This window comes from Nesoenas mayeri (assembly GCF_963082525.1).
Source record: "Nesoenas mayeri genome assembly, chromosome: 5".
Taxonomy (NCBI): domain Eukaryota; kingdom Metazoa; phylum Chordata; class Aves; order Columbiformes; family Columbidae; genus Nesoenas; species Nesoenas mayeri.
The window spans coordinates 11,031,786-11,059,178 of NC_137548.1; the positions used below are offsets into that span (position 1 = coordinate 11,031,786).

A 27,393-nucleotide genomic window follows, 5' to 3' on the forward strand; every position below is an offset into this window, starting at 1 on the left:
AATACTATTACAAACTGAGAATGCTGCAGGATCATTCATAACAAGAATAACCTAAGTAGTATAAGAACATTATATGCAATGTATTAAACAAAAAAGCCTGAAAACGCAGGTATTCAGTCTCAGAGACTAAATATCCATACAGAATAATCAGCTTAAAACTGTAAGGACATTTCATTTTTAATTCCAATGCTCTTGTCAAATCAAAGATTACTTGACTATTGGAGGGGAAAGAAAGGTAAAGGTTAATTGCAAAATAAACCTGGAGTGCTCCAACAGCTCCATGGGACTGACAGAATTTACTGCTTGTTTGAATTTCAGACACTACTACCAGGTCATTGCTAGCTCTGCGGTTTATCTGGCAGATCTACCCAGCTAAAACATAAAAAAAGGGAAGGTGTTTAACTTTGTCCCCTTCCTCAAAAAGAGTCCATTCAAAGGTACCGTATTCTTTCACTCATACCTTCTCTCTGATTTCCAAAGCTCGCTTGCACAACGGTTCAGCCTCTTTGTACTTTCCTCGTTTACCATAAAGTACTGCAAGATTATTTAGAGTTGCTGCCACCTGCCAACAGTAGAGAAATGTTAAGTACACTGGAATTTGCTGATTCAAATATCTGACAAATTAACATATATATGCAATGTAGCGACCTATTCAAATTTTCCATGCACAGAGCAGACCTCTTGAAATTTACAAATTAAGAAAATAATTATTGAATGCATACATACAAAAATGAGGAAAGGAAAAAATCATCAAATACTTTTGCTTCATTTGTCAAAATGTCATTTAGTATATACATTTTCTTCATATGTTCTTCTCTTACAAAGTTACCTCTCAAATCTTTACTCAGAGCTGCCCTGCTTCACAAAAGCTACAGGAAGAGACACATCACATTCATTTTAAACACTAAGTAAAAAGCTTGATTTGCATTTCATTTAAAAGCAGCAGTGAAACCAAAGAGAAGTACACCATCAACCTGAATATTTTAAAAGTTATTTGAGTAAGCAAATTAAAATCTTTCTTCACAAATTAATGTCCCACAGAAAATCCATGCAATCCAAAATCAAGTATGTGCAAGTCATTTGTGGTGAAACAGCACTGAATAGAATGCTCAAGACGTACGTTAATTATTCAAGAGAAAACAAATAATATTACATTGTGGCCTCCTACCTGTACTGTTTAGAGATAAGCCAGGTCTTAAAAACTTTCCTGTTGAGTTTAATATTAGAATGAGTTGAAAAAAATTCAGTGGAAAACACAACTAAAAATATGATATTTTATGTATACAAACCGCTGGATGATCTTTGCCCAAAGTCTTTTCACGGATAGCCAAAGCATCATTCAGGAGATTTGCTGCATCTTTGTATTTGTTCTGGTCTCTAAATTTTAAAGAGTCATAATTAATACTGAGGATTCATAAAAGAAAGACATAATAAGTGAAACTGACTTCAGTATTGGTCTAAAGATACTAGTACAAAATAAGAGTAATTGAGAATATATTTAGAAATCGCGAAGTGAAAACCTGAAGCCTGTAAGTAATTTGTTGGTTTAGGACCAACACGTACTACTTTTACACTGCTGTCCAATGTATACCTCTCTAAATTATCTATAAGTGGGTAACCAAGACATGCCCCCTCAGTAGACCAAAATGAAATAAAATAAAAGTAACAATAAAGGCATAGGCAAAAATGCAGCAAGTTGTTTGACTTTTAGTATAGAGAGACATTTAAATATTGCAGGACCCTCTTAGAGGGTTTTAATAAAAAACAGGGAGTGGGAAATAATACAACAGTCATAAAATGTTAGTCTGAGCATTAACAGAATAAAGTCAAATACTGTTTATTTAACTGATATTGATCGATGTCAGTATACAAACCTGTACACCAAAGCAAGTATGTTCAACATAGTTGCAACATCAGGATGATCATGACCCGAAGTCTTCTCCAGATCTTCAAGAGCTTGTTTACAGAGAGGAACAGCAACCTCATATCTCCCTTGGGAAGCGTACTGAATAACAAGGTTATGAAGGGTCCTTAATCTTGCTGGAATTTCATAGCCACCTTGTTGGGCAGCAGCTGCTGCGCTGCTATGCTGCTGTTGAACTGAAAGAAATCCGCAAAATTTCAAATTGTTTAAAAGATGACTGTAACTAAAACATCTAACATTACTGCTCAATGGCACAAAATGAGACTGACTGAAATTTCTTAAATACAGAACATTAGAAAATACTTCACAGCAGTCATACTGTCTTGAACAATGACAGTGAAAATATGACCACTTTTTCTTTATAGTCTGTCTAATATTGTGTCAGTATTATTTTACACTCCTATTAGCTCAAAGGGCCACATATAAGAAACCAATAAAAAAGTAGAAAATTATTTCAGCTCAGCAAATCATTAACAGTTCTCAAGATTATATCATAACTTCACACTTACAAATATTCATGTTTCCCTACAGAAAGGAACATTAACATAGACAAGCCAAATACCTGCAGAAAAGCTCAAAATATTTGTCCTTTTTCCTTTATTCTCCTTTTCTATACACACATTTTTTTTGTTTGTTTCCATTTGTTTGCTATACCAAGGAATACTTAAAGTTGATACAAAAAGGATTAAAATACCTTGGATGTCACAAATAACAGTTGCAAGAAAAAAGGCACTGAGTCAAAGCCAGTGTCAACATTTAGGTTTTACCTACCGATCTCAAGGCTTAGCCACTTACTTTCCAGTAGCTCCTAACCTTTGGTTGTTGCAATCCTCATCCTCCCACTCCCCCGAGAAATCTAATACCCTTTTTCTCTACATCTAGGAGATTTCTGGGAAAACTGAGAAAATTATTTCTTACTCATTTTCATTACATTCTAGACAACACAAAAGGATAAGGGTCCAGCCATGAGCCTGATTTTCTTCTTTCTATTAAACAAAAAACACTCTCGCAGCAAGTGGGAGCCTTTTAGTGTCAGTGGAATCATACAATTCCAAGGCCACACCCCCAGTCACTGCCTAACAAAGCACGGAAGCATTTCAGTGTTTATCCTGAAGGTCAAGGTAATTACCAAAAAGTCAACTTTGTCTTTTGTAAAGCAAAAAAAGGTAGAGAGACTATGCAGGAATATAGGCAGCTCTGCCATTCAACTTTCCTACTATGACATTCTAGGGAAGGAAGGAGTTCATAGTCATCACTAACCTGTTCCAAACTCTCCGAAGTCTTCCCTCCATTGCTGGCTATGGGCAGCATTACCACACTAGCAGGCATTGCCTGTACCTCGTGCAAGTGCCCATAAAGGAAATTCCAAACTCTGATTACAGAGGTGGGACCCTTCAGACATTTTTTTCTGAAGTAATTTGTCTATTAGGAACCATTATAGTATATACATATACACTATGTGGTCAATACATTATATAATATCAGATTTGCGCCCATACGAAAACCACAAGATTTCACTAAGCAAGGCTTATCTTTTAATGGCTTCTTTCAACCATGCTACCAAACCTCTACCTCAAACTTCATTGCATATTCATCAGTCCTTTTGACCTGAATATTTATAGTTTGAGTAGTAAAACTAAGGAAGACAACCTTTGCAAAGGACAAAAGATTATATGAGAAAGACTTTATACTGAAACCTGCCCCAAAGTGTTAAATCAGATCATTAAAAAAAAGTCACTAACAGAATTCACCATCTGGGCAGACCATCAAAACGCCTCAATGCTCCAGAATCTGCCTCAGTCACTTGGAACAAATCTTTTCCATTCTGAGGCCCACAGGAAAGACAGTAAGACCAATTTTCTGAAGCCAGCCCCAAGAACTTTACAACAACTAATAAACTCTCTATTAAAACCTAGGCCTCACTTCTATACATACCAATGTACAGACTGTGTATCAATGACTAGTTTCCTTACTCTGGCAGAGGCATTCACCACTCCCACCATGTCCCAGAAAAAAAACAAGTATGGATTCATTTTTGTAAAGAGTATCTCTATATCCTGCATCGCAGGAATACAGTAGCATTGTAATCTGGAGTGCACTTACTTCCTTGTCCTTGGTCATCTTCATCATTGGGAAATAGGTCATCCAAAGGCTCTTTGGTAGAATCCGTATCCTTATCCTCCTGCAGAACAACCACAAAACCAAACAAATTGATACACTTAAATCTAAGGCACAAAGGGACAGTCTGTTTAATTAGCAATGTTAAAGGAACAATGCACATCCAGAACTCAGGAATTGCCAAGAACAACATTTCTCATAGAATTTTAATGAAGGTCTTAAGTTCAAATGTATTTACACACTCAGTCCCAAAGCAATACAGGACACCTTCAGAAGAGCCAGGAATAGAAATCAGGTCTCCTAGATTTCAGTCTCAATTTAAGCACACAAGAACACATTTGCTATTCTTACAGAGACATACCTAATGAAAGTGAATATAGAATTGGCCAGTGTACTTTTTTAGTCACAAATATAGTTATCGATGAGCAAGGGAGAAGATTAAGGAGATTCATCTCCTCAAGGACAATAAAGTTGCACTAGCAATTTTAGTTCTGTCACTTCAATTTCTGAGTACTCAATTTCTGCATAAATAACAGATTTTACTATTGTGACCTGTAAGGTTCAGAAACAAGCAAACAACAACCATCAAAACAAAAAACCACAACAACACAACACAAAACAAACACCACAACACCTGGAAGGCAATTCATCTCCAATAGTTCCATCCGGAACCCCACTAATTTCTGCACAATCTATCAGTTTATATTGATTTTAAACATTCAAAAGTCATTCCAAATCCCATCATCATGTAAAATAAACATCCCTCAATCCTGTTGTTAAATGCGGTATCTGCACGATACAAATAGCTGAAGTTCTCAGAAGTGTTAATCTCCATAAGGATAAAGCCCAGGAATAGAACACATTCCTATTTTTCTGGCTCTCCATCCAACACCTTTTTCCATGCACGAGAAGAAGACAACTGTTGCTGCTAGCATTGAAGTTCAATGGTAGCAAAGTGTGTGCTCTGCAAAAACAGCAGATCGATGGGACTAGGGCTCAGGTAGGAAGTTCATAATTTTAAGTGTGCTAATTCCAACCTCATTCTGAGTGTATACAACAGACTATTTCCAACGGCTAACAAGAGAGACTGACCATATGGTTAGTGAAACTACAAAGATGCTTTGCTTACTTTGCCCCCATTTGCCAATTAAACTTCGAATAATGGTGCTATTTAGGCCATCTACAGCTTACAGTTCAACAGTTAGCACATCAAAATCACAATATTTGCTCCTCCTGTCCCTCTTCTAAACAGGCTTCGCCGGGAGTGTTCAGACACAACTACCAACTTGCGAAATAGCACTGAGAAGTTCTGCGTGCAACTGAACAAAACAACTCTCAATACTCACAATATGTTAAAAAGGATTTAGTCAAGCAGTCAGTTAAGTGTGACTAAAATGCATACATTTTCAACCATTACACTACTGAAATAATTGGTTATGAAAAATTGTTCCTTCCAAGACACAGCTGAGAAGGTCTGAACACGCAAAATGAGGTATTTTCCACAGTGCCATCTAACTTAAGAAAAAGAAATTAAAGAATAACAAGAAGGACAAATAATTCAGAAATCTTTCTAAGTGATAAATTAATACTGTAAATGTCATCAATTTTCCCTATGAATCTAAGAATCTGCAATACAATAGGTTAGCTGATGTGGCAGCTGCACATCCCAATGAGCTTTCCATAAGGCACCTCATGGCTCTTTAGCACCTTTTGTGCCCCACTGCACCTGTCCTCACCCCTGCACCTTGCAGGTAACAACAGTCACATCGCATGCCCCTACCCTGGGCCATGGTGACTCCTCATGTTCATCTCTCTACAGCCAGGGGAACAGGAGAGGTAGGACCCTCAGTCAACAGACCTCAATGGACCTCAGACAAGGAGGTGCCCAGGCCCAGAGAAGCTTCTGGACCATGCTCATAATGACCAGAGCTGGATCCAACCAGGCTGTAAAATGGGGCTTCTGCCAAACACCCACTATGGGTGGTCTCATGGGAGCAGCGGGTCTGTGAACAGAGCCCTCCCCTGAGACTGGGACACCATCTAAGGAGACTTCCCAGGATTGAGTGCCCTCACCTTCTCCTTGGCGAATGATTGTTTTCTTCTGTATATATCCTTGAGTGAGCCCCTGCCCACCCTGGGCAAACTATTTCTTCTGGGCACCCCTAGTGAAAGAGGTCTCTGGTTGTAGAGATGCACAATGTGGAACATTATCTCTGCATGGTCATATGGTAATAATATCCCCAACCGGTATATTGAACCTGTAGTTCATTAAATGTTCCCAGAGTGCTGAATAACTTTGATTAAACCCTGTTTCTAGTTGGCTTCTCCGCTAAACAGTTCTGGTCAGACTAAAGTCTATTTGGAGCTTATTGCCCATCTACATTGATTTCTGGCATGCCTCCCGGATAGCTAAACACAACCGAAAACATGCAGATGATCACAATGTCTGACAGAAGGTCATGGAAGGGGATTCAATAACATCCTATCCTTGTATAAATTCTCAACAGATATAAAAGCTACACACTGATTTCACTACATGAAAATCAAATATTTTTCTTACAGTCAAAATAAGTCAAGTCCCCTATGTACTTAGAATATCCAATATTTTACATTTCCCACTTATTTTAACTGTTCAATTTAAAGAAGGAAGTTTTTTGCTTTAAGTTCAGTTCTTTATATTTTTAAGCTAATATGATACTAAACAAGTATTTATGGGTTTTGACCCTCATATGCATTTTATTATCTACAGCGAATAAAACATCTACTCCCTTAAAATGAGAATGAACTGAACTCTCAGAATCTTTCTGCAAACTATGCAACACTGGCACAAAATAAGCATTTTAATGACAAGTTTATGGTAGAGACAAATAAAAAAGCTTGTATCTATAATTTCTCAGTAACCAGGCAGATTACATCACATATCACAGAAAATGTAAGATGCTTTTTACTATAGAGCTACTTACTGATGGTGAAATATCATCATCATATTTTTTTAATTGATTCATGAATTCTAGATGTTTCTTCTCTTCCTCCAGCTGAGCCACAGATTGCTCACTTTTCTGCAGTTTCTGTTGTGTATTGGCCAGTTCATCTCGTAGCCACTGATTTTCCTGGCACAGCCGGCGAACCTGAGCACGCAATTTCTGCTTCTCTGATTCCACCGCATTTAAGTGATTTGACAAGGCCATCATTACCTAAAAAGCAAAAGGTGCCACATGACGTTCTTCCTCTAGAATGCAGTTCTGTATTTAACATAAAAGCCTTTTATTATTTAAAACCTATGTCAACTGTGACATCTGGTAAACATTCAGATTTCTCTTCTTTATAATTCGTATCTCACTTGTCCTCTGAACTTTTTTACCATTTGTTCAGCTAGAATTAACCTAGAGGAACCCTGCACTAATGATTGCTTTCCATGATGCTACCAGAAGTCAAATTGTTTTAGAATTCCCTGAAAATTACAGATTATCTTAAAATAGATGACTGAAACAATTGAACTATGATTTAGATGACTGAAATGGAAATCTTTGTTCCACTAACATGAAGTGGACCAGTAATACTTTTCACAAAAATAACCTAACAACCAGTACAGAGTTCTAATTTATCAGCTTTCAGACAGAAAAGGATTCATACACATGCTTAGAGTTCATAAAGATGAACATCCCAGTGTAACAATGATACTTCAAAGGGACATCTACATCACTGAGGTCTATATGTGCAACTGAACACACAATTTATATAAACACTTTATATACATAAGCTTGAGTGTGCAGACATTCAATACGTTTGAACAGTCATGTTAAGGACAAAAAATTTCCTTTTGCTAAGGAAAAGATAGAGTATGCTCCCTTCACCATTTATGTAATCTCATACCTACACATGTAGAACAGCTGATACCAACACCAGGAAGCACACCTTGTAAGAATGAACCACTTGTGATAATAAAAGTGTTCTTTCAGATGAGTTTGACATGACCAAGTTATTAGTATTTCATTTCCTCAGTTTCATGTTTCTTTAAAACAAAGCTACCTTGAGGTGTATTTAAACTAAATATTTCATGCAGAACAGATGGTGACCTTAGCTGAAATTTCAGATTTCAAAAAATATACATCAAGGCTTTAGAAACTACTTTTTCCTATAAAGGTTTGGATAAAACTCCACCTATAATTTCCTAATACCAGTCCAAATCTCCAGACTTCAGCACCTGCCTATTTGCATATTCAAAATTGTTAATAATCTAAATTACTTGGCCTATTCAAACAGTGGGATTTGTACAATCAGAAAGTATATTTAGGAAAGTTGTGATAATAGGGTCAACATACTAAAACAATATTCTACAACCCACAATGGCCAAGTTCATGATTACTTCTTCAAAGTCAGTTCCATTTTCACGGAAATAACATGTGTCATCAGACCTACATCCATGTGTAGAAAAAAAAAATCTGTAAAATATTTCCATATCTTAAATACTGCAAATAAATTTAAAAAACCCTACATTGCTGCAACGCAAAGTGTGCAGGGAGAATAGGCTTATCGGGTCTGACAGCAGCAGTTCGAAGTATAATTGTTTTCCTCACAAAGGCAGTAAGTGCAGCGTTTTTGGCTCTTCGCCACCACAGTTCACAAAACACCATGTGGGGCAAACAGGGCAGTAACATCTGCAGCTGAGGCTGACAAATCCAACAGAGCTAAGAATCAGAACCAGCTTTTTGGAGTCCAAATACCACATCAAAGTTAGGAGGGAGAATGTACTCATTTACTCACACATGTTCTACAAACACCCATTACAGGTAACTCAACTATTGCAATTTTATTCCATAGATCTTCTAGTATATTCTTCCAACACAAGGGACCAAAGCTTGTACCATATCCTAAGGCCTGACAGTCTGTACCATGGTGTCCAGGTGTTCTACATTCCCGTGTCTGGTAACCCACATTTGTTCATGCTCTGACACCTCGATTCACCAGGATCCAACACACATCAACCACTTCCAGGTCACTGAGCAGTAACAGCTCAGTCCAGATGAGAAGACAGAGCACAGTTATAGCCCCAGATAAGGCCTGTTCATATAGAGCTAACTCACTGGCATTTTCAACTCATCTGCCAACATGCTGCCATTTTATACTGAGGACTGTGTCACATCACAGCATTTCAGGTTTTTGACCTAGTACAAAATACCTCAAAGCTGGACTGTAAATCTAGTCCTGACATCCTGACTAAACATGCATCTTCTCACTCGTCTTCTGCAGATGATACCTTCATCAACTAAGATGGCTCACAGAAATTAGTTCAGAGTCCTTTTTTCAAACATGAGTTAAAGTTGTTCAGATTCTATACTCAATTCTTAACCTTTAAAATGTTTTTAGATTCAATTTTGGTTTAGCAAAACGTTTAAAAAAAATAGGGATTCTTCTGCATCATGAGCATTGTGAGCGATTATGAAGAATCTCAAAATCAATGGAATAAAACCAAGAATTTAAGGTTACAGCAGAGTTAAATGGGTGGAGCAAATTCATTTATTTGGGCATGAGACCTTCTTATGCAATTACTTAAGAGTTAAAATGCCAGTGCTCAGTTCTTGAGCTGCTCAACCATTACCTGCCTAATTATGTGGAAAAGTCTAAACTGAAAATAGCAACAGTCTCACTAAAGAGGAGCTCAGTTATGAGCCTCAGTGCTTTAATACTGAATGCATAATTAATTTTGTAACACAGGAAGACAGGAGTATCTACTTCTATTAAGTACAGCAGTCTTTTTCCTTAACACACAATAATAGCATAAATGTCCCAGCACATTGCTAATATTCAGTAACGCAAACGTAAGTCCTTCAAAACTGATCTCTGTTTACTTAAAAATTTCCAATAATATGTAAATTAATGATTTTTCTTTTAAGGTGAAAAATTCAAAGACTGAAATGCTTTATTTTCACTGCAATTTTACCTGTGCTTCACTAAGGCCAAGCTCCAGCATTTCCAGTGACTTCCGAATCATGTTTGATTTTTCTTCAACCAGATTAGTTTCATCATCTTTCTTCAAACATTTCAGTGTTTCAAGTAAGCTCTGTAAAATTGAGTTGTGTTCATTCTTCAGTGCCTCTAGTCCATTAATCACTTGCTTAGTTTTGGCAATGATTTCATCTTGAGTAAGCTTCTCCAACTTCTCTTCCTTTAAATACACCATTGTGGACATGTTTTCATACATTCTGAAATGGAAGAGTACACCAGTTAACCAAAAAGTAAAAACAAAATAAGCAAATCTCTATAACTGAATAAAGCTTTCCTTTAATAAGTGATTAAAACATTCAAATTTGAGATGTAGATTCAGAATGTAACAATATTTTTGCACAACCTCTACAGTGTTCCGAGTTTTCCAGCTTCTCTTTCCAGAGTTAACATTAACACTAATTCACAAGCCAAACAACAACTGAAAATAAAATATTATATTTCAATACGACAGAAGAATTTCTAACAAGGACTGAAGAATCAGGTTGCACCTCCAGGATGTCCAAAGGCAAGCAAGGTAGCTGGTCTATGAAAGATATACTATAATATAATTATTTGCAAAAGCCACTTGTATACAATTACCTTTACAAATATCCACAAACTAGAGCTTGAGGAATTTCAATAAATACCATCCAACTCTCTAAAAGGGTTTACCTATCAGTCAATCATGAAAAAAAATCTCTCTTTTCCAGTGAGAAGGAAACATCATCTTCATCCTTTCCCAAGGGCTACAAAAGCTATTATCACTACCTATTTTAGAAATAACAACTGCCCCCTGAGATTACTTTAGATTCATTATTGTAACTCTAGAGTTCCATACAGACACTCAATTGCCTGCAGGTCTGGATGCAGCTGTTTTGATGAAGTTGCAACAGATGTCTCATGCTGGAGACAACGGTTTGTATAACACAACCTCTGCAAGAAACATTTCACTGTGCTATTTTGTCAGCATTTAATGACACGTAAACACCGCTACCAAGCCCAAATGAAGACCCAAGAAAGTACAGAAAATCAGATTAACATTGTATATGCTGTTACTGAGGTGACAAACAAGTATAACAATGTAAAAATAGAAACAGAAAACACAGAAATCACTTAATCATTTTTAAATGTAAGCAGAAAAACGTTTTGTAATGAAAATAAAGAACTGAGGAAGTGCTCCTTTATACTTATGATATTTATATCTTCGAGTGTAGCAGTAGTATAAATCGGAATAAAGTAGGAAAGATTTTTTCAAAAGCAATAACTTACCTTGTCTATATGAAGACACTTGGGGAAGCTTTGATAAACTAACATTTCAAATGAATTAGCTAAACTGTATTAAAACTTTGTACAGAAACAACTCTAGTTTTAGAAGAAATTTTTAAAAAGTTACAACCACTTAACATGAACATATGCACCACTTCATGGCAATAGCCAAAGGATCTGCTCTTGTATTACATTTAAAAAAAAAGGTTGTTCTTTCTGTATATATACACACTCAAATTACCATCTCTGTTATGATCTCCTGCAACATGATAGGTAACAGACATACCCATTTATTACAAAAGAGCTATAGACTACACTGATTTTATAATAATCTGTTGTATGAAAATGCAGATAATTTGGGAAGCAGTGAATTTGGTCTTACCACAGTTTAATACAAGCACTTCATATTCACAAGTACGTAATACAAAGCGTACACATCTGTATAAAACATCTAATCTAGCATGGCATAAGAAATCAACTCACCAAAACCTGATAAGCCAAATGATACTTACACATTTCCCATTTATAACCTCAGAACTATTACCCAGAATGCCTAAATGACATTTTAAAAGCACATACCCTCTAAAATTGTGTATAAAATTGAACTGCAATTTAATGTAGGCCCAATTTGTAACTAAATGCCTCTAACATGCAGAGTCATATAAGAAATTGCTACGGATGATGCTAACTTCAGCACACAGCTCAACCCTAACTATTGTTGGCATGCTTTTCAGGCAATTTCCATCCTGAATGCAAAGAACTAAACCTTTAATCATAAGGAAATAAAACCAGCAGAGGACATATAATGAATACAGACTTCCATTCTGTATTAGAGAAATTCTGAGAAATATGATTTTCACGTTTTTCTACAACATTCCAAAATAAGTATGTGATCATTTGTCTGTCTTATGTGAACAGTGGTAGCAGTTCCTTCTGTGCCCTTCAATATGTTGCAGTCACTCTACACCAACAATGGAAAGCCTGTATGCATGCAATGCATTTATAGACATTGCTTAAAAGAAATTGCACATTTTAACCACCACAGGAGAATGAATTATAGGATGAATACAGACAAAATAACAGCGATTCACCAAGAATGTGACATTAAAACTACACTGGGCCTTGCAATGGTCATGGCTTCACGCAAAAAGAATGAAGTAGACTGGGAAGTACCTGTCTGACAGACAAAATCCAGGTACATCTATGTGCACAACTACATCGAAGGTGTGAAAAGGACACTGATTTGTTAGTACAAGGAAAAAGGGTTGTCAGGTGAACCCGCTAAATTGGAAGTCAGGAAGGCTAAGGCAGCACAGCACCTTCTGAAGAAAGGAAAAGCAGGTTTAAATGCAATGAGGCAAACCCATACTTAAAGCCCATCACAGCAACAGACTTGCTTTACAAATACACACTCTTGTCTCAATCCGGCATCCCAGATTTTTAACTCACCTCGTTCTAACCCAGATGTAGCTATGAGCTTTCACTGCCCAGAGCTACCAGTGCAAGCAACTGTACTGGAGCTGCTGTCAAATCAAAAAGCAACTCAAGACACAGATGGTTTGAAGGTCCATGCAGCTGGAAGAGGGACTCTCAAGTCTCCTCTAGTGAAAATTGCTAGAATCCTCATCCTTCTTAATGACAAGAAATGAATAAATCTTTCTGCATAGGTTTTGTAGGGTGTCTGTTTAAATTATCTCTGCATAAAACACCACAGAAAACTTGGACAATGCTCAGAGTTTTATAGATTTGCTTGGAAGAAGCATTTAGAAAATGAGAGCTAACAAACATGAAATTTATCACGATATAATCTCTGATTATTCGTAGAAGTAATATTATTAAGCAAACATCCAATATATTCTAAGATTAGTGTGGAGGTCTGTTGCTACCTTAAAAAAGGGCATTACCTATTCATCAAACAAGACCATATCTGAATATATACCCATACAACTAGTTTTGCACACCCTAAGGCAGCAAACCCCATACAGGAAGCAAAAAAGTTAAGTTTGTATGCAGGAAGCAGACACGGATGTATAAAAAGGAAGAGACAAAACCTACCATGCCCTTCTATTGTCACTTTTCAAAAACGTTAATTCTTTCTTCCTCTATTTTTTTCCTACACAAAAAAAAAGGGGGCAGAGTCAAAGGTTTAAGTTCCTGTCAGTTTTATCCTCTATCAATTCCACTGCACTGCAAATTTTACCTCTTATAGGACAGGAATGTTAGATTCAAACACTAATTTTTCAATTCAGTGTACAACCGAAAACAGCAACAAAAAAATTAAGATGCAAAAAAGTTTTAGTTGGCGAATAGAATTTTGGATTAGCGAAAAAAATATGCAAGGCAGCCAGAGTTATGGACAAGCCAGCTGGCTTAAGTAATTTATGTATTATATTAAATATGTGGCTGTGTAGATCTTTAGTATTGCCTTGCTGGTTTATCTGTTACAACATAGACTGTGCTAAACAGTTTCCAAAACTAAAAACCAAACAAAACAAAAAAAAAAAAAACAACACCCAAAAAACCCACCAACCAACAAACAAACAAAACAAAAACAAAAACCAAGCCATTTTCTTCAAACACACAAAAACTAATAAAACTCATGTCAGACCAAAATAAAAGGCCCAACAATGAAAAGTAAAGAGGTTTTTTGCAGAATTTTATAACATTACATCAAATAAAACAAATGGATTGAGAATAGCAAGAATCTGAACCAAAAAAGCATAATGAAAATGAAAATGGAGTCAAGCCACCAAGCCTACCATCTTTTAGTCATGTAACCGCTGGCATAACCTCATCATATACAAATGACTTAAGTGGATGTATCTTTAATCAGTCTAAGTATTTTGTTATCCATAAAACTTTCAAACCAATTGCACTAGTAAACGCTGACATCAAAATTTGTGACTAAATTCTTTTCTAGACATACACACATCAGAGCTACCTACTTAAACTCTTTGACTCTTATTTAAATATCTCTTAAACATAAATAGCTTGCTTTTCATACACAGCTATTATACTTTAAAAAAAGAGCCATTTCCCTGCAGATCACCTCAAAGAATTCTTGAACACATAATCATGATTCCTTCTTTGCAGAGGAAAACATATCAAGGAAAGACATTTTTCTAAGAAACCCACAAGATTTTTTTTCCTTGACCTAATATTGGCATGGGTCCTAAAGACAAATAAGTAAGTTTTCATTTTTTATTTCCTTGTTATGTATCCCTATGAATCCCCTTTCTCAGCATTGATATTTTCATCACTTAATAGTTAAGTTTCAAGTACTAAAAGCTTGGAAGATATTTTTTTAAATTTACCTAGTGCCTGATAGTTGTTGTTTTAAAATACAATTTAGACAAGCGAACAAAACCACACATGCTGTGACAAGTGGCATTGTCCCAAAATGTCTTCCTCTGAATACACAGATAGCAGGCAGGATAGCTGAAAATTACAGAATAACGTGTTTGCATACAAGAAAGAGTAAATAATCTTCCTAGCAGCAAAAGCTACAAGAGTGGCCCAAGCCATACCTATGGGCCCTGCCATCTACAGGCACTGCAATTCCACAAAGATACAGCACATACTAACTCGAGCTTTTTGTATGTCCCATATGTACCTATCAGTTCCCTGTTTCATAACAATCATCAGCCTATTCAGGGTTTATAACCCTCCTCTCACTCTTAGTTTCTCCTTAATTAAATGGCAAGGCTCGGTGTCCTACATCTGGCATGTGCTTGCTTTACTTGCTATCAGCTGCAAATTACAAGTCATTAATTCCCTGCTCAGCCCAAGAACACATCTCATTACATCACGGAATGCCCCATCTTGAAATACTACCAGCTACTTTAACTGCTGCCCTTCATGATGTGGAAAATTGCCTGCGCAAACACTCCCCAAAACATCACAGGCCTTCCAAGCACAAAAAGAAAATCACCAAAGGCAAGAGATTAAAAGAGTCTGCAGAGAGACACGAGTCCTATGTGAAACACTACACTAACTGCACCCCTTGCTTAGCAACACACACTCATCAGAAATGGCAAGGATGAATCGTCTACAGATATCTTTCATATCCTTAGAAAGGCATTTGTAAAAGGACGTGGATAAGAAACACTCTAGTTTGAATATGTCGGTTTGATTATGTTATGGTTTGCAATCAGAAATCTCCACGCCTGAAACAATGGTTACTTATATATGTATTTTTTTAATCTAAGATAAGAGTTTCTCTTTCTCTGTGAGGTTAATTCTGCTGTCACAAGTCATGTTGCCATACAGAAAGAAAGTTACAATCTTTCTCTTTTTGTTTTATTTGCTGTCTTTTTAACTAAAATTATCCCTTACACTCAGGAACTTTATTTCACTATACTCATCTCTAACCCCACAACAGAAACACTGCAGCCTTTTCCCTCCTGACATATCCAGGACTGTGGCTGAACTGCCAATGCTATCATTCTTTTCATCATACTGCATTTGAATCTACATATGAGCTTCTACAGAACCGAAAATGTTGAGCTGCACCTGCCAACAGCATCCTGTTGGAGGTCAGACTTCAAGTCCGCTCACTGACCCAGTTCTATAAACAGAATACTGCTGCACTTTTGTACTGCCTCAGGTTTTCAAATACGTGATCTCAGAAAGCATCTTCACCATTTAGCACACAGGTACACAAGCTACCTTAAAAATAACTTAGTGAGAACAATGTAGTGGAGGCCCTAAATCAATGACCAGAAGCAGGTAAGAAGATAGCCTTGCACAGGCCTTCAAAACACACAACCTTTTTGGAAAAAAAACCAAAACAATAAACCCTTGGAGTCATTATTTCTATCAACTTCTAGCGACTAAGCACCTGAATTTAAAAAAAAAAAAACTTATTGTCCTTCTAACTGTCTTCAACTCAGAGCTAACTCTGAATGCTGAAGTCTGCCCTTCCACTTGGCTTAAAATGAAAGTATGCAAGATAAATACTATAAAAAAATAGATTTGTAGTCCTTTCATGTCAAGGGCACAATAAAAGCTCAGATTCACATTCGTAATGTGACCTACAACTTTAACACCACAAGACATTTGTGTTGGTAAGCAAACTAGATAAACACTCATACTTTGTAAATGTTCAGTATTTACAAAGGTAAACCCATGAATTTCTGAAGAAATGCAGAATAAACACAGGACAGCTTGATTACAAAGTGTAAAACACACAAAAAAACTTGAATACTGGCAGAGATCTCCACTGGACTAACATGGCTGTTGCTTTTCTATTCAGACTGCCAGGTGCAGCCTGTTACCCGCACCACATCAGTGGGAAGAGGCTGGACGGCCACATCTTCTACTCCTGCATCACGACAGCATCCACCTCCAAAAAACACCATGTCAGACCCCAGGCAACCCCAACAGGTATCAATAAGCCCATACGCTACATCAAACTATGTTTAAGTGAAGACGATTACATACTTGTTTAGCTGAAGAACACAGCCACTGCACATGTGACTTGATAAATCTTGGAGTTTTTTAATGCCGCAGCCTGCTATAAGAAAATTATCTGCCTTTCAGGGGAAATCTTTGGATTGCTTTGAAGATTAAAAAATTATTAAGGAGAAAAGTGAGCTAACAAACTATGTTTTATAATAAAACATGATAGCAAAAATAGCTCGTATAAAACCTGTAGCAAGAGTGATGCTGAAAATTCTCTTTGACACAGCACAAGTTATGAAGATTTGCACTGCTGTGGAGTCCGTTTATCTAGATTTCTATAACACACTACATCAATACCAATGAAGCATATACTGTTTCTTAGCAATCTAATCTGCATTCTTATAAGTAACAATCTTAACACTATTTTGAAATAAATACTTTTGCACATTTCAAGGATAAGTGACAAAAAAACCTTCAGAGTAATTTCAGCCTTTCTTCTTTTGTAGCAAGCAAAATACTTTCATTAAAGTCATGACCTCCTGCTGAAACAGTTAATTCAGTAAAAATTCCTTATACAGTACAAGAGTATTCAGAGGCATAAAAGCATCCTGTAACTGCACAGATCATTCTTCCTTTTTAAAGAAAAGGTTATTATGGTGTTAATCCCTTGATATTACTCCATTGCAGAAACACCAGCTACGAGCTAGTGTTTCAATTATCACAGTACAGTCAAATCTGTATCTTCTTAACTGCAGACAATCCAGATGACCTGCCAATCTATTCCCAAAATCTCTTTTAGATTCAATCGTATCTGGAATTCCATAACGCTGCAGACCATGGCCAAATCCCACCTTGCTCCTCCTGCTCACATGCTGCAGCAGACAGAGACCCTCAGACGATACACCTGCCCCCCCCCCCCCCCCCCCCCCCGCCCCGGCCCCTGCCACAGTACCATGTCTACCCCCATTATTTGTGTAAAAGCAATCAAGCGAAAGTATCCTCTTTCTGGCATATCTCACACACTACACTTTACCTTTCTGAAGTACCAAAAATAGATAGCAGTTAAAACACAGAATAGTGACATATCCTAAAATCACGATGGATTATTCTTCCTCTGAAAAGTGGCACCCGTTTAGATCCTACAATCAGTCTGCACGTATCATAAGGAGGTTAAGAGAAAAATGCATTCTCTGTATGCATTCCCAATCCCTTCTAACATCTCAGGTTTCAAATGAAGCTGGACAGAAAAAAGATCCTTCTATGCATTTGTTATCACATCAAAGATTACTCTTTGTCAAAGCCAAAGCAAGTGCAAGAGAAATCTGACAGGCATGTGTCTAAGGCGGTTTAGCAGGCCCAGTCAGGAGCCCAGAGGAACTACACTAAAAGCTGTTCTTTCAAGAGGGTACACACCTGCTAACTCTTTGCTAATCAAGGTTACTATAATCTGTTGCAGATTGGTCATACATACCTTCCTTACTCTAAAATCTGAAACAACATACTTATTCAATATCCACAGACCTGTGGCAAGATCAAAACCCCATTTTTTTCCAGAATAACAAAACCGAATACAAAAACCTGTCCCGCTGTTTAGCAGTCTTGGGCAAAGAGCTCTACCACCAATTTGTTAATTTTAGTTACGCCCATACAATTTCTGCAGACAGACTGCGAATCTCAAAGTCTCCTACCCTTTGGAGCCAGGGAGTTGTCTCTTTTTTGTACTACTGCTGTGTCAACAGTAAACAGCGTCTGTTGATGTTCTTCAAAGCTGGCACTTCCTTAGTTTCTTGTGAGCATGAATAAACACTTCCAAGCTACACCAATGGACATCAAGAGAGCAGAGCATTTTGCCTACTCAATAAAACACTGACACAACATTCCAGTCTGGGCCTCTGGGCCACACAGGATTTGTGTTGTGCTTATGACCACAAAGCCCACCTCACTGGATCATTTTAGCAAAATGATCATGACTGTCTTAAGAGCAGTTACATAAAGACAGAATAAACATACATAAATGAATCAGAAGTTGAATCATTTAAAAAGTCATTCTATTTACCCTTAGTTATTAAAAAAGCTTGTCACAAGAATCAAAGATACAACAAGAAAAATCAAGGGTAATTATTAAAAAAAAATTGTGTTGTAGTTTAGTATTTTGTAGTTGCAAATATATGCTTCATAAATTACCTACCTTAAACAGATTGAAAGGAAATTTTGACTGTATTTTCGAAGAAATACAGTCAAGATAGTTTGAGTTATAAATCCATCATCACTATCAAACTCCAATTTTTACCCTAATATTGCAGGAATCTACATTTATTTCTGTATGGAAAGGGCACTAGGCTCTTCATGGACCTGCCAACCTGTGCAACCGTGTCGTCAGTGCATCTTGAGAAGACATTTTTAACAGACTGGTTCTAGCTGGTGAGTGTCTCCAAGACTAGAACAGAGAGGCCAGCAACATGAAAGTGTTTTCAAAGTTACTTGTCTTGCAATTTTAGGTTATCAATAGTGCAGACAAAAGATTTTTTGAGCTTGACTCTAGTTCTTTCACTTTGCATTGTTATTTTTGGACAAGAACTACTTTATTGACTAATCAATGTAAGCACCATTTATGTTATCTATTCATCTTAACTTTAAATAGCACTTAGGTAAAAACACAGGAATGTTTCCATCAAATCAGACTTCCATAATACATTAAAAACCCCATCAGCTTCCACTTACTAACATCAGACCATAATCTTAACCAAATCTACTTTTTATGGCATACCTATAACCATTAAAAAAATGCATGCAGGAAGGGCCGAGAAGGCCACATCTTGCTTCATATTAATGGATCTATGTGGGAAGTTTTGCTGACAATTTGCTGTGAGTACAGATCATGTTGCTCTTGCACGTTTGAGGACACTGAAGAGAAGGGTTATTTGAACCAAAATGAGAAAACCAGCTATTTTTTCTGCAGACATAAAAGGAATATCCACTCATACTGCTTCAGCACACACTAGCCTTTAGGTTTAACAAATTCTTAAATCTATTTTTGAAACTAATACTTTACATTAAGATGCACAAACTGTACAGACTCTCCCTTCAAGCTCTAGGGAAAACAGTCTCCCTCCACTTATCCTTCCATTTAAAAAAGAAACAAACGAACAAACTCAAAAAACAACCAACCTAATTCTTCCAAAATAACTACAGAAAGAGAGCAGCACAATTTAATTGTTCAGATAATTGTTCTACCCCATTCAACATGACATAAAAAATTATACTTTCCATGGCAAATACCAATTTTCGAATAAACTAATTGTTTTTTACACCTTACAAATTTTACTTCATAGAAAGCCTAGCAAATGATGCAATTGCCTAGAAAAACAGCCTCCTATCTTTCACCATTTCTTACCTACTACAGCAGAGAGCTGATTTTGCTGTAAGGTTGGAAATAATTCCCTTGTTAAGTACTTGATAATCTGCAGGGCTTACTCAGATGGTCTGAACTCCACAGGGCCAGGAAGTATGGAGCAGTACAGTAAGCCCTAGCCCAGCCTTTGACAAAGGCACCTTACCATTCTGTGCACTCACACCTGAGGATCAAACCACACTTTCAGCCCCCTCTCCAGTGATCTGTCACATTCACGATTTATCTGAGCTGGTGCTGTGCACCAGGTGCTCGTTTGGGACTCCTTGAAATACTGGCTGTGGTAACAACACTGGCGTGATGGTTCCCACCATCCTGCTGCAGTGCACCACTCTTCTAGGGGGCTGACACAGCACAAGAGCACACATTAACTGGAAAACAGACACAAAAGAAGTAAAAAAGTTACATTTTTAATACTATTTTTAAACCATCTCACTTGGATAAATCTGGTTTGAAAGCATTCTGCTACTGAGGATGGCAGAACAACCACTTCCTAAAACAACTGTCCCATTAAAAGCAACATATAAAACACTTGCAAGTATTGCTCCACGTGCAGACTACAGGCTGAGAAAGAGGAAAAGAGAAAAAGAAAAAAAAAAAAAAAAGAAAAAAAAAGTCAACAAGCATATTTCCAGGCCATTTTCCAGGCCATTTGTTGAGACAAATGTTGAGAACCTTGGAAAATTTTTCTAAGTTAAACAATATATTCTAACAGCAATATTTTACGTCTGCTCTAAAAATCAACATGCAGCATACAATCTGAACTTTAAAATACTGTGAAATTGATACTAACTGAATAAGGAAGATTTAAAAGCAGACTAATTGGAATCCTTAATCTGCCTTTATCTCTTTTCTGAACAATAGAAAGGAGATACAATTAAGTAACAGCAAATTACTGGGACACTGAGTCAAAGTCACCCTGTGGTGCCTCCTGCCTTTTCAAAAGATATAGGATTGATAACAGATCTCTGAAAAATGAGGACATCTTGCTAAGACATCTATCAGTACCAAACCAAAACATTACCTGCCACCTCTGCACTATTTCTCAAGCCCCCAGGAATGTCTACTAAGCACCAGCACTCTACACTCTAGAACACTCCCAGACCAGAATTCTATGGAGCCGTTTTATGTCATCCTCTCCGATCAATGCAATTCTGCCTTGCAGAAGGCATAGTGATCAGGTTCACACACCAAACCTTCACGATATATACCACTCCTCAAAATCAATTTATCTTCCTGAGGATTCATTCATTCATACCTCCAGGTCACTACCATGTGTGCTGGCATCACCATGACTCTGTACTCCATGTCACCTCTGTATTTCAGCAAAGCAATATTCATTATACTGAATGCAACTGGACTACATCCAGGGAAATGGTAAATCCAAACAACAGTACATTCTCGTATCTTCCACATACTACTGCTTTCTATGTACAGAGGAATTTAGAGACAGAAATGGCCATCAAATCATCTGGTCTGGCTTCCTGCAAATACAAGACCACGAATATTCACTCACTAAGGCTGTGGTTAGAGATAATAACCTGGTGATGCTTCTTATGGAGCCATACATTGCACTCACAGCCTCCGTTATGACAGCACAAGCACTCCTGTCCATAACAAATCAAACTAAAAATATATACCTTTTACTGGATTATTTTTCAGTCACAGGTGAGGGGATAGAAAAGGCCTAGGACACAAACACAGCCAAAATAGACCCATTTCACCATGCTGTCATGCAGCAAACTGTCTTAACAGAATGAGAACATGGAACATGTGGTAGAAGCATGGTACTACATAAATCAGCACTGAGACTGAAGAAAACTTCAAATATATGCTTAGAGATTGATTAGATATTCCCATTCTGTCAGCAGAAACATTTTAGGAGGTTGCTGTCCTCCTCCTATCTCAAACCTTCTCCCTCTAAACACACTAAATATGATGGATGGGTCGATGGTGGGGCAGGGAGGAACACCCAGTGTTAGCACAGGAACAAATGAAATGTTAAAGGTGAGGGTACAGTAAAATCCACTCGTGGCAAATAGAAGAGGGATGAGGGAGCAACAGCATCTCTCTGCAAGGGAAGCTGCTCAAACTGGAAGAGAAAGATACAGCTGTGACTTTCCTACACTGTTTGATAAAGGTACACCCATAAAAGCACTCAAACATAATATTCAGGGGAAAAAAGAAAGGCAGAACCACCTCCAACACAGAACTCCCCTCCTCCCCTGCTAGCTGGTAAATCTGTATGACAGGCTTTGCAGATCATTCACCTACTTACAGCTGGAGGAGCAAACTCACGACATATTGCAGGAATGCAGATACTGCCATCCCTTAAAAAGTTTAAAAACACTGCCCTCTGCACTGTGGAATGGCACACATGTACAAACTATAGCACATTGCAAGTCATCTTAATTTTTTGTTAACATATAACTACTTGTGCTGCCTCCAGACAAAGCACAATATTATAACACTACGAAATATTAGTAGTAATATGCTGCCAAAAGGGATAGGAGCACAGGATTTAAGAAACGGTTTACGAATTTAACATCAGTGTTTGTATGTAACGCAAAATACTAAGAATTAAAATATACAGTTATCTGATAAATCCAAAAAGCATAAGCATTGTCCTTTAAAAGGACTGATTTTTAGATACAACTTCGTTTCCTGAAATACATATAAACCACACAGTATAAGAAAAGCACATTTAGGCAGTACCAAAAAGTTCAACTTAACTTCAGATATTTCTTGACCTTCTGAATGTTAATTAGTGCAAAGTTAATTTTTCAGAAGTTTTTCTGGGGTGCATACAAACAAATACAGGGTTATCATCCCATAGTACGTAGAGCATAATTAACCACCAGCCCAACCCTTCTGATACAGAAGGAAGCCAGCACTCCTGAGTAGACTGGTTACATCCTTGGCTCTATTAACTTTAAAATTAATAATAGTTAATAATATTAGCTACAGTTCTGATATAATCCCAGAAACACAATCTTAATACATTGAATAGGTTCTATGGCACATATTTACAAAACAACCAAAATAGGAAACTGCTTCCTTTTAAGTCTACCTGCAAAAGACATTTTACTGCTTTTACATATAAGCAAGACTTAATATTGAGAAACATTTAAGTAGACATAGGGAAAGCATATTTGGAATAGAAGATGGCATTATCCCATGCTTCCTAATTTTGAGCAAGAAAGATGACCAATAATAATTGACAAAATAAATTCATTTTCATTCTACGTGCATATCAAAACACAGCTTCCAGAGTAAAGATTGTTTCCGATTGCATTATAGAGAGTTAACTAGCAGAGTCCATAGGAGATAAGCTGGATTGAAAGAAACTGTGATTAAATCAACATACAGATACTATTACTTGCACCTGTTTTCATAGCTGACTGAATCAGAAGAAACTATCAAGTATCAGACATTCATTTTCTTTATGTATTAGAAAAAATTAGCATACCTAGTGTTAACTGTGCTTTAGTGTTCACTCTCTGAGAACAACTCTTTTGTTCACATTCCCAAATATATTTTGGGCACTGGAAGCACGCATCCTCAGTCCTCATGCCTGCCTTATTCACTGTGGTCTGTCATTAAATATATCAATTGTCTCGCACAAAAGTACAGTGTCATCTTATGCCCAATGCCTGCAAAACACCTCACACAAAAACCCTATGAAAATCATTCCTCCTTCACTTAAGATATCTGTAATTCTGGCTCTGACCCTCTAATAAAGTGCCCCATTTAAGTCCCATAAAATGAAGACAACAAAAGCATCTCAGCAAATCTAGATGAGCATAAGCGCACCTTTTTCTGGTCAGGCATTTATTAAGCAATTTTTCAAAGGAACCACACTTATTTCTACAGCCTGGTTTCAGAAAGGAAAATGTTTCACTAAAGAAATTACTGAGATAGCCTTAATACCTCAAAAATATCTGAAGCCGACTGTGACTCAGAATATTACATCCAGTTCTATTTTGAAGTCAAAAAAAGTTTCTTTTTAGAATGAACAATCTGTCTTTAACTGCTACTTGGTTTTCATGAAGCATCTATTAGACATCACAGGTATAATGCTTTTGGTTTTCTGTTTGTTTGTTTTAAATAGTTTACATTGAAAATAAACATTTTCATAAACCTTGGTCAAGGTAAATATTATGTTGTTATACAGCAATTAAAAATGCTTTGGAAACAAAATACTATGCAGGCTAAATTAAGAGAAAAGCCTGTAACTAGCCACTTCATTGCAATGATGATGGAATTGGTCCATTTTTACAACGGTTGTGTCATACTGACCATCACTCAGGAGGCAGACAGATGACAAGAGATGTTTATCTAAACAGGTCCAGCACGTTTGTCCCCATCACTGTCTGCTATTATGCCCTTCAACATTAAATACATAAGTATATTTTGCTTATTTATGAATTTACACAAATATCCTTATTTTCCACTCCTCTTATAAAAACATTATTTTAAAGAAATATTTGTACACCTAATTAAGTTTTAAAATAATCATGAGCTATGCATCTGAAGAGATGCTATTAATCCCAGAATAAATCCTACTGCACGTCTGCCAGAGAAGCCAAACAGAGGAAGAGATGAAAGTGCAATTGCACAAGCCCACGTCTCAAGAGAAATAGGAGCTGCATTAGATGGGCTCAGAACTAACTAAGAGGCTATAATATTTCCTCAAACTCCCAATTAAATATGAGATATATGAAGGTATGTATGTATACATAAACAGATACATGTATACAGATATACTGCAAAACAGCAGCACACAAGTAAGGTTTTCCTGGCAACAGCATGGTAAGTTCTTCATAAAGAGGAAGCAGCAATTGCTCTCATACCTTAAGTGTCTGTCCAGTATTATTTTGATTCTTGTATGTCTAAAACATTCAGATCATATTCTGGACTCCTACAAACTTGATTTGCAATTTTGTATGCAATTCCTCGTCTGTCAAACACAGACCATTTTAAAAATCAGTGTCCATTAATAAGGCACTGTTAGCATATTATAGTAATTTGATAAGCAGTAACCTTTGGGGTTAACTTTATTGTCTTTTTTAAAATTACATAAAATAGCACGTCTTCTCTGATTAGAAGGAGAAGGGAATCCAAGCTCGAATTGCCATTGGAATTTCTCAAAACCGGATTCCATCATCCTCCTTCGGAAACAGAAAGGTTGCCAAACTTTAACTGCAACATGATGCAGAAGTGATACTGCATTGTTGTGTGAGTTTCAGGAACTGATAAATCCCCCCCATTTACCCACCTGGTTCTGCATTATATAAAATGCATATTTAAATGGAACTGTTAGAGTTCTCCATATCTGTTGTAATGTAACAAAAAGGTTCTCTTAAACCATGTCTTCACAAAGATAATTGTTCAAGGTCTTCTGCTCAGAATCACCAGATGGATCAGCTTTCTCTCTGTTGCCAGTAAATGCTGAATGTGTTACTTTCAATTGTATCTGTAATCCTAGGGTTATAACATCCCCTATCACGTTTCGCTGAAGGTTTGGAATTCATAATCAATTAAAATAAAGCTATTTTCCGAAAGAGTTTGAAATCAATTGTGCATTTAAAAATGTGCTGGTTTTAGTTGGGGGGGGGGGGGGGGGGGGGAGGGTAGGGGGGGGTTAGTGTTTTAATTAAAATGCTAAGCTGTCTAAATCTCGAAGGTTCCTTTTTAGCTTCCCTTTGGGCATAGATTTCCTATTTCAGTGCAAATACAGAAGTGGAAGTGAGAAAGATAATTTCTTCCCATAGTAATTGTTACTAAACCTTCTGCCAATTGCGAGAACGCTCGATTTTAATAGTCTTCATTTTATGTATTTTTATGTGTAACTGTAAAAGTGTTTTATATCATGAATGACGTTTGCTCACCATTTGGCTGTTTCAAGCAAACTACAAAACCAAACTTTCACTTTTCTCTAGCTGTTTTTATTTTCTGATTCCATGAGCAGAACTGCTGCTGCTTTGAAATAATATACACTAATGGAAATCATTAACGGGGCGGGGGGGGAAGACAGTAAGAGCACCATTATGGATTTAGTAGCCTTCAAAAAACCATGCAGTAGCATTACACTAGGTGATGTTGCTTTGGTCATTAAAATTTGCTTCAATACACTTAGAATACAGAATTCAATAAGGAGTCAAGAAGTTCCTTTTTGTGATTACAGACACATCTACAAATCAGGCATCTCGTTACCTAAAAATATTAGAAACACGAAGCCAGAATAAGCAAGATGTTAAAGTGCCTTTCTAATTAATCTCTGCCCTAAAGATACAGTTATCAAGTCAGTTATGTATTCATGTCATTTTGCTCGAATAACATGTTCCTAACAAATGCTTTTCTTCCTTATTTTAGGAGTGCAGAAATGTGGCCAAGACCGAAGTCTACAAACACCCCCCGACTACTGCATGGTGGGTGACCTACAATATATAAATCCGGTCACTTATTTACAAAACCCAAGAAACGAGCCGCCCCCGCCTCTTCTTTCAGCATTTCCGAATCGGCAGCAGAATAACCCCCCTCAGCTAAGGACGAGAAGTAAACACAAAGGGCCCGGGGCGCGGAGCGGACCCGCGGGAGGGGCGATGCCCGCACCCCCCGCTCTGCCCGCGGCCCCTCCCTGGGCGGCGCCCGGCCCGACCGCAGCACCCAAGGGAGCCCGGAGAGGAGAAGGGGACAAAGCCGAGAGGATCCCCCACCCCCCCGGGGGGTCCCTCCTTCCCGCATCCCAGCGCTGAGAGGAACTGACAGAGCTCCACACGAAATATCGAAAACCATCCTCGCTCCCCCTCCCCCCGCCCCAAAAAAAATCCCCACCCCTCCGCGCACGGAGGGACCGGCTGTCAGCGGCGCTGCGGAGGGACCAGCCGGCCCGCGCGGCTTTTTGTTGTTTGCATAACGGCGGATAAAAAGAAATACAATTAAACATCGGCCCCTCCCGTGCCCGGGCGGGCCCCCCGCTCACCGCTCGGTGCTGCAGGCTCGGCCGATGTGCGCAGCTCTCGCTGAGGCGGCGGGGGCCGCGCAGCCCAGGGCGGGGGGAGCGGGGAGGCGGCCGGAGGAGGATGTCAGCGATGGGCGGGCGGAAGGGAGGAAGGAAAAGGGGATTTTTTTTTGTGGGGGTGAGGGGAGAGAGGGAAGGAAGGATGCGGGCGGGCACCGCAGCGCTTTCAGTGCCTCTCCCGAGGCGCTGACAGGCCCAGCCCGGCCCGGCGGTCGGCGTGCGGCCCGGCCCCCGAGCAGCGGGCGCTGACAGCTGCCGGCAGCC

General features: G+C 37.9%; 1 protein-coding gene across 5 annotated transcripts in view; it reads right to left on the reverse strand.

Moving 5' to 3' along the window:
- Nucleotides 1-27,393, reverse strand: part of KLC1 (kinesin light chain 1) — a gene marked incomplete at its 3' end in the record, with an annotated part of 45,215 nt that extends 17,822 nt beyond the window's left edge. For all 5 annotated transcript variants that reach the window (XM_080344950.1, XM_080344948.1, XM_080344949.1 and 2 more), the window contains exons 1-7: nt 27,091-27,393; nt 9,984-10,245; nt 7,006-7,236; nt 4,028-4,106; nt 1,875-2,100; nt 1,290-1,377; nt 461-562 (exon numbers count right to left, since the gene is read on the reverse strand). In XM_080344950.1, the coding sequence (XP_080201076.1) occupies nt 461-562; nt 1,290-1,377; nt 1,875-2,100; nt 4,028-4,106; nt 7,006-7,236; nt 9,984-10,244 (987 nt within the window). In that variant the 5' untranslated portion in view covers nt 10,245; nt 27,091-27,393. The remainder of the gene's footprint in view (nt 1-460; nt 563-1,289; nt 1,378-1,874; nt 2,101-4,027; nt 4,107-7,005; nt 7,237-9,983; nt 10,246-27,090) is intronic.